The 13,515-nt window shown below is 43.8% G+C and overlaps 2 protein-coding genes across 3 annotated transcripts in view; one reads left to right on the top strand and one right to left on the bottom strand.

Annotated features, from left to right (window-relative positions):
- The window catches only part of atxn7 (ataxin 7), a 29,109-nt gene extending 22,600 nt beyond the window's left edge, over positions 1-6,509 (top strand). For both annotated transcript variants that reach the window (XM_080892742.1, XM_080892743.1), the window contains 5 exons: positions 515-795; positions 946-1,135; positions 1,245-1,366; positions 1,469-2,615; positions 3,356-6,509. In XM_080892742.1, coding sequence (XP_080748868.1) covers positions 515-795; positions 946-1,135; positions 1,245-1,366; positions 1,469-2,615; positions 3,356-3,373 — 1,758 coding nt within the window. In that variant the 3' untranslated portion in view covers positions 3,374-6,509. The remainder of the gene's footprint in view (positions 1-514; positions 796-945; positions 1,136-1,244; positions 1,367-1,468; positions 2,616-3,355) is intronic.
- Positions 6,510-6,554: 45 nt separating this feature from the next.
- psmd6 (proteasome 26S subunit, non-ATPase 6) lies at positions 6,555-10,124 on the bottom strand. Its single transcript, XM_080892744.1, has 8 exons — positions 9,852-10,124; positions 9,043-9,248; positions 8,492-8,637; positions 8,169-8,388; positions 7,974-8,082; positions 7,645-7,813; positions 6,851-6,928; positions 6,555-6,771 (listed from the first exon to the last, which is right to left on the bottom strand). The coding sequence occupies exons 1-8, from the start codon at positions 9,994-9,996 to the stop codon at positions 6,675-6,677; spliced, it is 1,170 nt and encodes a 389-aa protein (XP_080748870.1). The 5' UTR covers positions 9,997-10,124; the 3' UTR covers positions 6,555-6,674.
- Positions 10,125-13,515: the final 3,391 nt, after the last annotated feature.

Genomic DNA, 13,515 nt, shown 5'->3' with positions numbered 1-13,515 from the left:
CTAACGTGTTCTTGACATACTTGTGGAGGCAGCAAGCTTCAAACCTCTGGGTGAGCGTTTCCCACGGCAGCCACAGGCTGACAATTGAGGGCCGGTGTTTCTAGGACACATGCTGTCAGCTCAGATGGTTTGCCACAAAGAGGAGCACAGCGTAACTCTGAGGAGCCTGTAATGATGAACTCTACTGTGAAATATAGGAAACTACAATGTCTGTGTTTAATGAAACTGCAAAATGCCGTCACTCGTTGTGTTTTAATATAAGTGGAGCACTTTGGCATACAGTTCAATTATGTCGTATTATTCTATTTAATGTGTAGAATATTACCAAAGTTATTATTTGCATTTCAAAGGATGGTTGTGATTGATTGTAATTGATGGTGTAAAAATTTGTTAGAGCCAGAGCTGCCAAGTATAAACAGCAATAAAAAAGGAAATTAAGAGCAGTTCTAAGGAGAACTCTCTCTCCAGCTCTTACCATAATGAAAATTCTATTGACTTTATAATGTCTCAACAGACACATTCCTTAAGCCAGCGGAGGGCGGTGCCAGGGCGGAGGAAGCGCTTTGACACATTGCTGGCAGAGCACAAGAACAGAACAAGGGAGCGGGAGAGGGAGCGAGAACTCCACCAAAATCATTCCCAGCAAAACCCCCCTCTCAGGGACCCACACCCCTCTTCCCACCTCACTTCTGGCCATGATGCCCACCAGGTGGCTCATGGAAACGGCCCAGCCCTTGATGCCACTAAGCCTTTGCCAATTGGAAAGCCCAAATTTCACAGCCCTGGTCTTCCACGGTAATTGCTGTGCCACACTTTGATTTTTTGCTGTGCTTGTATTGTGTCTGTGTGTAGCTTTGCTCACACAGGCTTAAAACAGACAGTTTTAATTTGATTCAGCTTTGATGAATATGGTGAAAGTGACTGGGCACAATTTCTCTCCATTAGACTAAACAGCAGTCACGGAGGTGGTATTTCTGGAGACTCTGCAGCAGTCCACGAGTCGCTACACCATCCCCAAACGACCCCCGATGGCTTTTCTAGACCATCCAGTGATGAGGGAGAGAATGAGGAGCGTGAGGACAATGCTGAGAAACTGGACTGTCACTATTCAGGTTATCATCCACGACCGGCAGCTGTAAGTGCACTTCATCTGCTGTTACCCCCAAGGAACTTTCCTTTTTTTATTACACTGGTCAAGCCATTAAAGATTACAGTTCTCATCTGTTCTTCCCTTCTATTCCCAGTACTGTACTTTTGGGAGTCGACTGTTTGGGAGAGGCTATTATTCCTTTGACCGGCGATGGGACAAAGTGCGATGTACCCTCACCACAATGATGGAAAAGCATGTCAACTCCCAAATGTGGAAGTAAGTCAGTCTTGGACTCGTCCTTTTTTCTTTTTTTTTCTTTTTTTTTTAATTTATGAGTCAAGTTAATAATTGGCTAATTTCTGATATTCTTTGCTTCAGGAAAATCCCCTTAGCCTTGGAGAACTCCTCCTCTGTTGCACCCACCTATAGGACAAGCACAAATTCCCACTGTAGCACTCCCTCTTCAGGCTTCCTGGGCCCTCCTGCCACCTTGCCGCAGACTCCTTACAGCCAATCCTACGAGGGCAAGTCAGTGCTCTCCTATGGGACCACCTTAAATGCCCGCAGCTCGCCGCAGGGTGGGGCTGAGCACCCGGCCTATGGCACCACACAAGCCCGACAAGTGTCTTCGTCGCCGCAGATGCCTTCAGCCCACTTGTCCTCATCCTCTTCTTCTTCAGCTCCTTCCCTAACCTCAGGCCGGGTGCCTAAGTCCCGTTCCTCTGGCAGCAGCACTACCAAATCGTCATCATCTTTTAAGCCCAAGGAGAGCTCGTCTGGCTCCTCCATAACCGTCATCCCCAACGCCACCAGTGGAGGAAGCACTGGAGCCAACAATACCAGTAGCGGCGCTAGCTTCAGCTCGGGGAAGAAGAGGAAGAACAGTTCTATCCTCTCTTCATCCCATGGCTCCACTGAATCTTCCTCTTCCAATGCCAACTTCTCTTCCTCCTCTTTTAAGAAGAACTGTGCAAATGTCGGCAGCTCAGGGAGCACCTACCACCACAGCTCATTAGGTCCTTCGTCCTCATCGTCATCCTCCTCCCATAGTGGGGTTCACAGTGTGGGGCTTAACTGTGGGCCTACTGTGCGAACAAACTCCCTTAGCCTCAAGGCCGAGCTCTCTGGCAGTTCCGCCGGTGGCTCCTCTGGGCCACCAGCACGAGGTCCTCCCTCGGGCAGCCCTGCAGAGTCCATCAAGCGTATGAGCGTGGTAATGAACAGCAGTGACTCAACACTTTCATTGGGACCTTTTGTCCACCACCAATCCTCATCTGACCACCACACCAGCTTTAGTCACCACTCCTCAGACGGGCGCCTGGAGGCCAAGAAGCGCAAAAGCTCTTCTGCCTCCAGTGGCGTAAATAGCGGAGGTGGGGAAGGTGGGCTCGGAGTAGGAGGTGGGGGGCCAGGACCAGGTAGACCCAAAGTGGCCAAGTCACCTGCCATTAACAACATCCATGGGAAGCATGGGCGGAGTATACCAGGGACACCGGGTCTACCCAACAACTCTCATTTACATCAGGTTGGTTTTTGAGACACATTCAGGATGTGTTTTCGTTTTCACTGATTGCATCTTGTGAAAGATTTCGTTTCTTTCTCAGTTCACTGCACTTAAAATTTGGGGATGTGGGTCATCTTAGGATAAGGATGGATATTATTAAGATTTTAAGGATACTACATTAAACCATGATTACAGTTCCACATTTTTCAGATATATATTAGGTCACGGCAATTTTCTTATTCTGAACACAGACTAATAAAAGTGTAGTGTATTACTTCAAAATAAATGAATAAAGTATGACTATGAACACCTCACAGTTCTGAGCTATCATGCACATAAACTGCATCCTCCAAGCAAAGTGCCCAAGTGGTATTCAGCCATAATCCTTTTAAAAAAAAAACAAAAATTTTTTTCTTTTGTTTTTCATGTGAATTATCAAAATGAATGAAATGAAATATTAAAGAACCTGAAGGGCTGATATAAACTGAGTAAAGATGAGGAAATGAGGTATTCATAGTATTTGATATATAATGCCAAAAGTATCAGGTGATAAGACATTTCTGATTACATTCAATGATCTTGACTGACATTTGAATCTCCCGATTTAATAAAAAAAAAAAAAAAAAAAAAAAAAAAAAAAAAAAGACAAAGAAATAATTCTTGCTAGAAATTAAAGCCTCATCTTAAACTGCAAAACTAGTTTATGGACTGATGACTTTACAGCCATTTTAAGATTATGTTTTTCTCCTCTCCTTTTCCAGCCAAAGGCTCGTCCCTGACAGTGGTGTCCGGCTTCAGTGTATGAAACTGGCAGGCGGGCGGGAAATAATCCAGAGTGGTCCGCATACTGCTCTGGAATGCATGAGGCCTTCTGAAATCAAATCCACATTACTCTCAGCTTCCCACAATCCTCAGGGTGGAGATAATTTGGACTGCCCAATGATGTATATGTGGTCCTTACCGTTTCTCCCAAAGCCATGTGTGTGTGAGGTGCGGGCAGGGGGAACTGAATGGGGGATAGCGTGGAGCGCCAGGGATCTAATGCGCAAGCCAAGGATCCCCCCCCACGCCACTGTTGTCCCAGTATTCTGAGAGGTCTTCCTGTTTGGTCGGAGGAACAATTGCAACAGCCATTGGTCTCTTATCCTGTAGTTCAAAGGTCATTGGGTTCAGGTTAAGGGCTGCTGCAACAAGCCGTCATGACACTGAGCAACTGGGGAGACAACGAGCAGATCTCTTCCGTGTTTGTTTAAAAAAAGAAAAAGGAAAAAAAAAAAGACTGTGTGAGAGTGTGTGTGTGTGTGTGCTTATGTGTGTATGAGTAATGTTTTTTCTCATGTCAAATTCTGCTGGACTACTGGAATTTCCAACTTAATTACACCCCCAGCGCCTGATCTCAGAAGCCTTGCAAGCAAAGCAGTAGGAGAAGCAAACTGTTACTTGCAAAAACCTTAAGAAAAATACACACAATCACCTTGTTTCACTTCTTGTTAGTGTGATTCTCCCTGGTGACATGTTGAGTTACCTCGGGTAACATGCAGTAGCCTGAGACGAGCCCGTAGGGATGATCTGGTCACTTCTTTTATTACCCGGAATAATTATGCAAGTGTTACCTTTCTATGATTTCTTATGATCTTTTTACACTGAACTACAATGGGGCTTTGTAGACCTGGTGAAGACGGTTGTGCTTTTAAATGTGAAAAGGACACCTGATGTGCCCATTCGATTGGATCTTTTGTCAGAGAGGGAGAGCTCGGTCTCGAGGAAGCCTGTTAATTTTCGGAATCTTTTCAGCGTGCAAAATGATAGCCACAGTAGACCTACCCCCAACTGTGAACAGCACTAAATAACTACTTTCTCCACAGGCACTGCTTTAGTTGTCCACAAAGCAAGCCAAAAAGCTGCTATCAGCTTTGCCAACTACTTTTATTTTTTTTATTTTTTTTTTTTAAGTAAAAGGTGGGCAGTCTTGCTTATGAAGCGGTGATGGCGCATTTGTGGATTGAAGAAAATCTGTGCAAGCTGTATAACTATAGCCACAAGTTACTTACACCGCTGAGTGAATTCCACAGCTGTATGTGGGCAGATGTGAATTGTATTTTATTTTATTTTTTAAACATAGGGAATCAGGTATGGTACGTCTTAACTGGAGCAAACTTGCACGTCACCTGTCTTCTGTGGGTATGATTGTCCCTCCTGTGTGTAACCACTACCCAAGCTCTGGACGTTACAGTTTGAATGCCTCGCAGTAACACTATGTTCAGAAGAGATTTGTCACAGTAGACGAGGCATTGTACTCTTGTTCCGCTGTCAAAATAGTCTTAAATCAGGCAATACTTGCCCCACTCGTTGGGAAATAGCTTAGGTCAAGAGGTCTCGGGGACGAGCGTTACAGTGTGAGATTCATGGAGATGGCTTCACTGGATATAGATCTTAGATCTTTTGGCAACACCTGTTTTATGGAACCTCCACTGATGTCAATTAGTGTGGAAAACCTAGTAGACTTTTTTTTTTTTTTTAAAAATCTTCAGTTAGCTTTTTTTTTCTTGTAGCCTATGTATCAAACAAGTATTGAAGTATCCCTATTTGAGAAAACATATTTTGTTAACAAATTGTACATAGTTCAAATATGTATTTTTGCACAGGCATTTTTTTGTACACGCAGAATTTTTGGTACAATTTTGAAAAATCATTATTTATTTAGTAAAAAACAAAAAACAAAAAAAAGAAAGTCAGAGAACATGACTATTTGAAGTGGTTCACTGCCAAGTCTATATAATGCAATATGCCTATATGTGGAAGCTGAAGCATCTCATGAATCGTGTACTGGGATCCTTTAGGGAAAGAAGTGTTGTCACTGTAGCATGTGTCTGTATGACAGGAAACCTTTATTCACTTTTCAAGGTCTCAATCACATGTGCTTTTACAACACATTTTATGTTGCCTACGAATTAATAAAATAAGTTACTCTGTGACCCAATTAGCCTGTGATTCTGCGATGTCGTGCAGGCTCGAAGCTGTGCCCCCGCTGTCTAACCATCTTTTGTGGACTCTTCAGTCGTAACACTTTGTAAACCTTAAACACATTTCATGATTGAAACATGTTCTTTTATTCCGAAAAAAAAAGAAAATAGGCTGAAGGGACTTCAGAAATTATTGCAAGGAATAGGAACATTTTTACGGTCCAACTGCTCGCGTCGTTGTTGCCAAACGAGTAATTTGAATCACAGCTTTTAAAGAACGCGTTGAGCAGCTCTTAAAAGAAATATCAAATTAAGAAAGTGCCTGAATTTGTTTCATCCCAACTGTTTGAGGACAGTATTCGTTGGGTTGTTTTTCCCCTTACTTGAATGTTCAAAGTATTTAGGGGATTTGGCTTTAAGTCTGCCTCTGAACCCTAAATGTAGTGGAACTTGAGCTTGTCAGCTGCCCATTGCGAAACACTTGTTCTGTTTTTGTTTTCCATTGAGATTTTCTTAGCATCGGTGTGTGGCCTAAGCCCCCTCCGGGTTATTAGGGTTTGTATTTAAAAACTTCACTCAAGTGTTTTGTTTACCCTCAATCTCTACTGACATCTCGACTTTGTTTCCAGTACAAGGAAACATTACGAGGATGTTTTCTTTCTTAGCACCGTAGACTTGGAATGTGAAAGTGAGAGAAAATACAGCTTGTCTGGGAAGAAAAAAATAAAACCACCATTCATACTATGTAAAAGCGTGTATAGTTTTTTTTTGGTTTTGTTTTTGGGGTATACATTATCAGAATCATTTTCAGCTGGACTTATGTATTGGCTGCTATGTAATTCATGAACAAAACATAGGTTAGAATTAATATTTAAAGTAAAGATTGTATAGTATATTTGTTTTGTAACAAGTTTCTGTAAATAAAATAATTTATACTGCTATTTATAAGAAACGATGTGTCTGCCTCTTTCTTAAAACAAACAGGTGATGCAATGTCAACAGTTAAACAAGTTTTATTTACACAACTGAAGAGTTACTTTGACAAACAAAAGGTCTCAGTATGCCAAAAAAGAATAATACAAGCCCCTTGCTTTAATGAAGATGGCGGCCTCCGTGGTTACATGTTAATAACTCTTGACAGCTTCTGGACTCTGTTGAGAAGCAAGTCGCCCTTCTTGATGGTCTCCTGGTACTGCCAGTTTTTGCTATCCGGTCTGCATGCAAGAACAGGACAAAATTTTAGTGCTCTGGGAATTACTCGAAGTATTGTGGTTTCGATGATAGTTTCATTACCTGTTAGTTTCCACAATTTCATTAACTTTGTCAATTTTACAGTGGAGGCGGCCAGCAGCTATGAATCGGGACAGTTCCCTGTGGGAAGGAAATGGGCATATGTTGCGTTAGCCAGGACCAAAAAAAACCCAACACCAGCATTCCCTAAAATCTGAACAGGGAATTTGGACAACTTTATTTTGACAAATGTTTTCTGTGAATTATTTAGAACTTAATGGTGACACAAATGTCCAAGAAATACTACAACAACCAACTGCTGCCCTGTAGCTTCATCATATGTAACAGGCATTAGGAGCAAGAATCGCCCCCCAACAGGAAACATAGCATTAACTCCCACATTTATGCTGATAACACCCAGTTTTACATGATGACCATCGGCCTATAGACTCCTAATTATATTCTTGAGCAGAAGTAATTCTGATTTAGTAAGTTTCCAATGTACCATCCTGATAACTGTTCTAGACAGATGGTCCAGTTTGAATGTAACAATTTATAGCACAAGTTATTCCAAGACACTAAACCTCATCTATATACATATACATCTTTTCAAGCATGTATATTATGTGATATGTACTTTGCTTTCTGTTTACAGTGTAATTTGTGCTTACTTTATATTTACGTGTTCAAAATAAAACAATCAAAGCATACCAAGAAAAATAAATTTGCACACTCAAAGACCGACAGTTAAGTTTTTCAGTGTTGCCTTCTTGGATGTATTGGCACTCAATAATATTTTCCAAATCTTGCAGAGTTACATAGTATATGCACAGGTGTTTAAAAACAAACAAACTCACTGGTCAATGAACTCTGTGCTGACACCAAATGCCTCAGCCATGTATCCCAAAGTAAGAGATCGGTAGGACTCTAGCAGCTGGCTGTAAGCCTGAATCCTCATCTCCCTCACGTAGTAGCGGTAGTGTGGGGCAAAGAGCCAGTCCTTCTTCATCTCCTGCTCCACCGTGGCTGTGGCACAAAGTTTCACATTTAATATTTATGTTTTCAGAATATGGCAAAGCACCAACACAAGCATAGATAATGGCTGTAAGTACAGTCTCTTCGCATTCAGATGTTTTTCTTGAGAATACACACACAACAACAACAACAACAACAACAAAAACCTCACCCAGGGACTGGAAGAAGACTGAGTAACGGCACTCGTAGAGTGAGAAAAGGTACTGGCGAACAGAGGGCAGACTGTGGAGCACCTCCAAGATCTCTGCTCCCTTTATAACCTACAGAGAAACATATTTAGTACATTTACCAGCAGACATGTTGCCAAGTTACACATCTTGTGAGCAGACACGAGTCTCTCTCCTACCTTTTCACGGAGGTCAGGCCTCTTGAGAGCAATCATGCAAACATAAACGGTGTAGGTAACAAACGTCTTGTAGTCCATGAGTTCGTAGGAAGTGAAGGTGGAGACTGTGTCGAGGAAGAGCTCAGCAGCTTGCTTGAAATCCCTGATGGCCACACAGTACAGGCCCTGGTAAACCTTCAGACGATTTCTCCTGTCCCAGTCTCCCCCCTCCTCGATAAGGCTGCGGTGAACAGAGATGCACAGACAGATGAGTATTAAATAGAAAAGAAAAAAAAAAAAGTGCTGACAGATTTGTTTCAGAACAAAGCTTTAAGAGCCTTTACCTCTTGGCTTTCTCCGAGTTGCGTGTGATGAGATCACTATCCATATAAAAGAGGCCAATCCTCAGGAGGTAGAAGACGATGTCTAGTCTGTGACCCAGAGCCACAGTTTTGTCATAAGTCTTCCTGAATGCAGTTAGGGCGCCCTCCTGTGGTGACATCAGATAAGATCAGGCAATAGCCAATCTTACTTTTTGTACATATAACTTTGAAGTGGCAACTGTGATAACCTTCATGCAAACAGCTCTAAGAGAATAAAGGGAAAACAAAATTAAAAACTCATTTCCAGCAATTTAACTGCTGTAAACTTAGTGTTGACATCAAAGGGAATTGTCAACCCCTTTGCTGTGATATCTGGGAACTCCAAGGAGCAGCTATTGTTGGAAAAATTCTGAAAACTAAACTTTATTCAATATGTTTCACCCAAAACACTTAGAAGCAGATATGTGTTGTAGAGTGTTAAAACTAAAAAGATATTCCAACATGCACAGGCATTAACAGTGTTCATTTTCCTACCTGGAAACTTGAATATTCTGACTGCTCTGAAAACATACCTTGTCTCCAATTCTGATGAGATACTCTGCCTTGGCCATCATAGCGTCTCGGATCTCACTCTCTCCCAGGTTCTTCTCTGCATCCTCCAGCACATCATCCAGGCGCTTCAGCTCCTCCTCGTTGGCCTTTTTCATTTTACTCAGCAGGTCACTATCCAGTTGCCACTTCAGCTCCTTGCACAGACTCTCGTAATACGGCGCCATATCTGAAACACAGAAAGCACGGTGGTGTAAAACGTGAAACATCGCTAACTTATGTGACTGGAGTTTTAGAACTTTTATGCTATTTGTGGCTTTTTTGCTGCACTTTTTGAAACTTATTCTTTTTAAACTGTATTGCTTATTGCAATGTAGAGGCTGGTGAGAAACAGTATTTCATTTCAGGCTGGGTAACACCATACGAAAATGACAATAAACGTCTTGAGTCTTAACACGTAGCGTACACCTTTTACGTCTCATATTAACGAACCGGGAAAGGATTTTAACATGACATCGCAAAGGTTGTCACCTTAGCTTAAGGGAAATGTAAAGGCTTAAAATACTGCATAGTGAATGTAAACTCTTTAACTTGGTAATGCTATGCAAAATAGACTACACAGTGAGTTCCACAGTTGACGTCTTCTGTTATCGTTAGCTAGCATGCTAACTTTCCTGCGCTGTCCGTCATTTATTATAAGTTAACATTTTATACATGAGTCACATCTATGGAGCATTTATGTGCCCGGTGTCTTGATGAAGAGACAAAATCGTGCACTGTGAGACTCGTGTTTCCAATGAAACATCTTTTACTGGATGAAATGCTAACTCACTGTTAGCTTTGATAGCGTCCATGAGCTCCGTCTTCACTTTAGCATCCTGTCGGTGACCGTCCATTGTGAGCAGGAACTTCAGCTGTGCTATCCTCAGGTCGGGGTTCTTGGGAAGACCCTCTTCCTCTAGATTCTCTAACGGCATTTTCGGGCTAAATTATATAAACAAATGAACAAACTCAAGCCTTTCTTTGAGTAGACAAAGCCTACAACGACTCGCCTTTACGCTAGTGAACGATGACTACGGAAAACACTGGACTCTGCTGTTTCCGCCGCAGCAGCTTTCAGCAAAGGGAGAAAAGAGCGGAGACAGACTGAAAGCTAACAAGAGACTTAGAGAAGTGCTGCCCCCTGTTGGAGATTAGTGTGAACAACGCCACTGTTATTGTGCGATTCGTTAATAATATATCTAAATATTAAAGCTATATACACACCATTCTTGAAAGTACTGACCATTTTCATCACTGTATTCACAGTTTTGCTCTCACTGTAAACAAAATCCAAGTCAAAGTCAAAGTCAGCTTTATTTAAAAAAAAAAAACGTGTACAGATCATCCACAGGAATTTTAAATTGCAATGCTCCCACGGCCCTCAGTGTACACTAAAACAACATAAAGATAAAAAGATAAAAATAAAATAAAAGTCTAAAGCGGGTGCAATAGGTGTCCTGGAGGGAGGGAAAAGAAACACCTACGATCCTCTCCGCTGCTCTCACTTCTCGTTTTATCAGCATGTGTAGCTTCCACAAACAGGAAGGGACACAGTGTAAACGTGAAGGGGTGTGTTGTCAAGTTATATTACTTGTTAAGGCAAATATCTAATCAGCAACAGCTCAAGATGGAAGAAAGGTGATTTAAGTGACTTTGGTCTTGTTCGTGCCAGACATCAGAGGAGAATGGCCAGACTTGTTCACGCTGATAAAGAATCAGAATCGTGTTTATTGGCAAAGTATATGTGCAGACACATACAGGGAATTTGGTTCCGGTAGATGGTGGCTCTTAAGCACAGCAATGTAAATCACACACACGCACGCACGCACGCACACACACACACATACGTGTCTATATATACACATTACACATACATACACAAAGCTGTGTAAACCAACTATAAATAACGAATCTAAACTTATATACATAAAATACAGAAATTAATGAGGTGGAATGAATACTACAAAATGTACATAAGGTGCAGCTGCAGTCTGGCAGTGGGAGCAGTGTGACAGGTCAACTGTTAAGAAAGAAAGAAACTGTTCCTGTGTCGGGTGGTCCTGGTCTGCAGGCTTCTGTACCGTCTGCCAGAGGGCAGCAGATCAAAAAGTCTGTGTGCAGGGTGTGAGGGGTCTGTGATGATTTTCCCTGCCCGTTTCCTGGTTCTTGAGAGGTACAGATCCTGGATGGAGGGCAGGGGCGTGCCGATGATCCTTTCTGCTGCCCGTACAGTCTGCTGCAGTCTGCTCCTGTCCTGTTTAGTGGCTGCTCCATACCAGACTGTGATGGAGGAGCACAGGCCAGACTCAATGACCGCAGTGTAGAACTGGATCAGCAGCTCCTGTGGAAGACTGTACTTCCCCAGTTGTCTCAGGAAGTACATCCTCTGCTGGGTCTTTTTGAGGATGGAGTTGATGTTGGTCTCCCACTTCAGGTCCTGGGAGATGGTTGTACCCAGGAACTTGAAGGTCTTCGCAGTTGACACAGGGCTGTCTGATATGGTGAGGGGGAGCAGAGTTGAGGGATGTCTCCTGAAGTCCACTGTCATCTCTACAGTCTTAAGAGTGTTCAGCTCCAGATTGTGCTGACTGCACCAGAGTACCAGCCGCTCAACTTCCTGCCGGTATGCAGACTCATCACCATCTTGAATGACGCCAATGACAGTGGTGTCATCTGCAAACTTTAGGAGTTTGACAGCCGAGTTCTTGGAGGTGCAGTCGTTAGTGTAGGGGGAGAACAGTAGTGGTGAGAGGACACATCCTTGAGGGGCACCAATACTGAGGGACCGGGTTTCAGAGGTGATCTCCCCCAGCCTCACTTGTTGCTTTCTGTCTGTCAGGAAGCTGGTGATCTACTGACAGATAGCTGGTGACACGCTGAGCTGGGAGAGTTTGGAGGAGAGAAGTTCAGGCACAATGGTGTTAAAAGCCGAACTAAAGTCCACAAACAGGACCCTGGCATAAGTTCCCGGGCGGTCAAGGTGTTGTAGGATGTAATGCAGCCCCATGTTCACTGCATCATCCACCGACCTGTTTGCCCGGTAGGCAAACTGCAGAGGGTCCAGCTGGTGGCCTGTAATGTCTTTCAGATGGGCTAACACCAGTCGTTCAAAGGATTTCATGACCACAGACGTCAAGGCGACAGGTCTGTAGTCATTCAGTCCTGTGATGGTGGGTTTCTTGGGAACAGGGATGATGGTGGAGCGTTTGAAGCAGGAGGGAACTTCACACAGCTCCAGGGATCTGTTGAAGATGCGAGTAAAGATGGGAGCCAGCTGTTCAGTACAGGTTTTGAGGCAGGAGGGTGAGACGCCGTCTGGTCCGGGGGCTTTCCTGGGCTTCTGTTTCTGGAATAGTTGGCTCACATCCTGAGTGTGTATTCTGAGTTTCAGGGAGGAGGAAAGGGGGGTGAGAGGTGTGGTGGAGGTCGTTGAGTCTGGATTGGAGTGGGTGGTGGTGGTGGTCGTTGAGTCTGGATTGGGGAGGGTGGGGGTGGTCGTTGAGTCTTGATTGGGGAGGGTGGTGGAGGTCGTTAGGTCTGGATTGGGGAGGGTGGGGGTGGTCTTTGAGACTGGATTGGGGAGGGGCAGGGTGAAGGGGGGAGAGGTGGAAGGTGTGTTGGGGGTCAATGTCTGAAGCAATGTCCCTGGGGAGGGGAGGGTGGGGCGTGGGAGTCTGTCCGTCTCAAACCTGCAATAGAAAGTGTTTAACTCATTGGCCAGGTCTTTGTTTGCTTCAATAGTGGGTGGGGGGCGTCTGTAGCTGGTGATTTCCTGCAGGCCCCTCCACACTGACACAGGGTCGTTGGCTGGGAGCCGTTCTTCCAGCTTCTGGGAGTAGATGCTTTTAGCTGCTTTGATCTCCTTGGTCAGTGTGTTCCTGGCTTGCTTGTACAGGGCCCTGTCACCACTTCTGTAGGCGTACTCCTTGCCCTTACGAAGATGTTGGAGTTAAGGAGTGAACCATGGTTTATTGTTGTTGTATGTGCAAAAGGTCTTTGTTGGCACACACACGTCTTCACAGAAACTGATGTATGATGTCACAGTGTCCGTGAGCTCATCTAGGTTCTCAGATGCAGCTTCAAAAACAGTCCAATCAGTGGAGTCAAAACAATCCTGCAGTTCCTGCTTTGCTGCGTTAGTCCACTTCTTCACAGTTTTGACTACAGGCTTGGCACGTTTGAGTTTTTGCCTATAAACTGGAATAAGATGGACCATGCAGTGATCAGAATGTCCCAAAGCTGCCCGGGGCACAGAGCGATAGGCATCTTTTAGAGTGGTGTAGCAGTGATCCAGTATGATGTTGTCCCTGGTGGGGCAGTCTATATGCTGTCTGTATTTAGGGAGTTCGTAGTTTAGGTTTGCTCTGTTAAAATCCCCAAGAATAATTGTAAAGGAATCCGGGAATTTCCTCTCCAGGGTAGTAATCTGGTCAGCCAGCTCGCACAGTGCATTG

Source organism: Rhamphochromis sp. 'chilingali', assembly GCF_963969265.1.
Source record: "Rhamphochromis sp. 'chilingali' genome assembly, chromosome: 9".
Lineage (NCBI taxonomy): Eukaryota > Metazoa > Chordata > Actinopteri > Cichliformes > Cichlidae > Rhamphochromis > Rhamphochromis sp. 'chilingali'.
This window is presented reverse-complemented; position numbering and strand designations above follow the sequence as displayed.

What these genes read in the sequence shown, in the direction of transcription:
- psmd6 (XM_080892744.1), bottom strand. Translation starts at nt 9,996, where the DNA reads ATGCCGTTAGAGAATCTAGAGGAAGAGGGTCTTCCCAAGAACCCCGAC. An exon ending in AACTCGGAGAAAGCCAAGAG is followed by an intron (nt 8,389 to 8,491) that starts GTAAAGGCTCTT and finishes TGTTCACCGCAG; the next exon opens with CCTTATCGAGGAGGGGGGAG. An exon ending in AGCACAGAGTTCATTGACCA is followed by an intron (nt 6,929 to 7,644) that starts GTGAGTTTGTTT and finishes TCCTTCCCACAG; the next exon opens with GGAACTGTCCCGATTCATAG.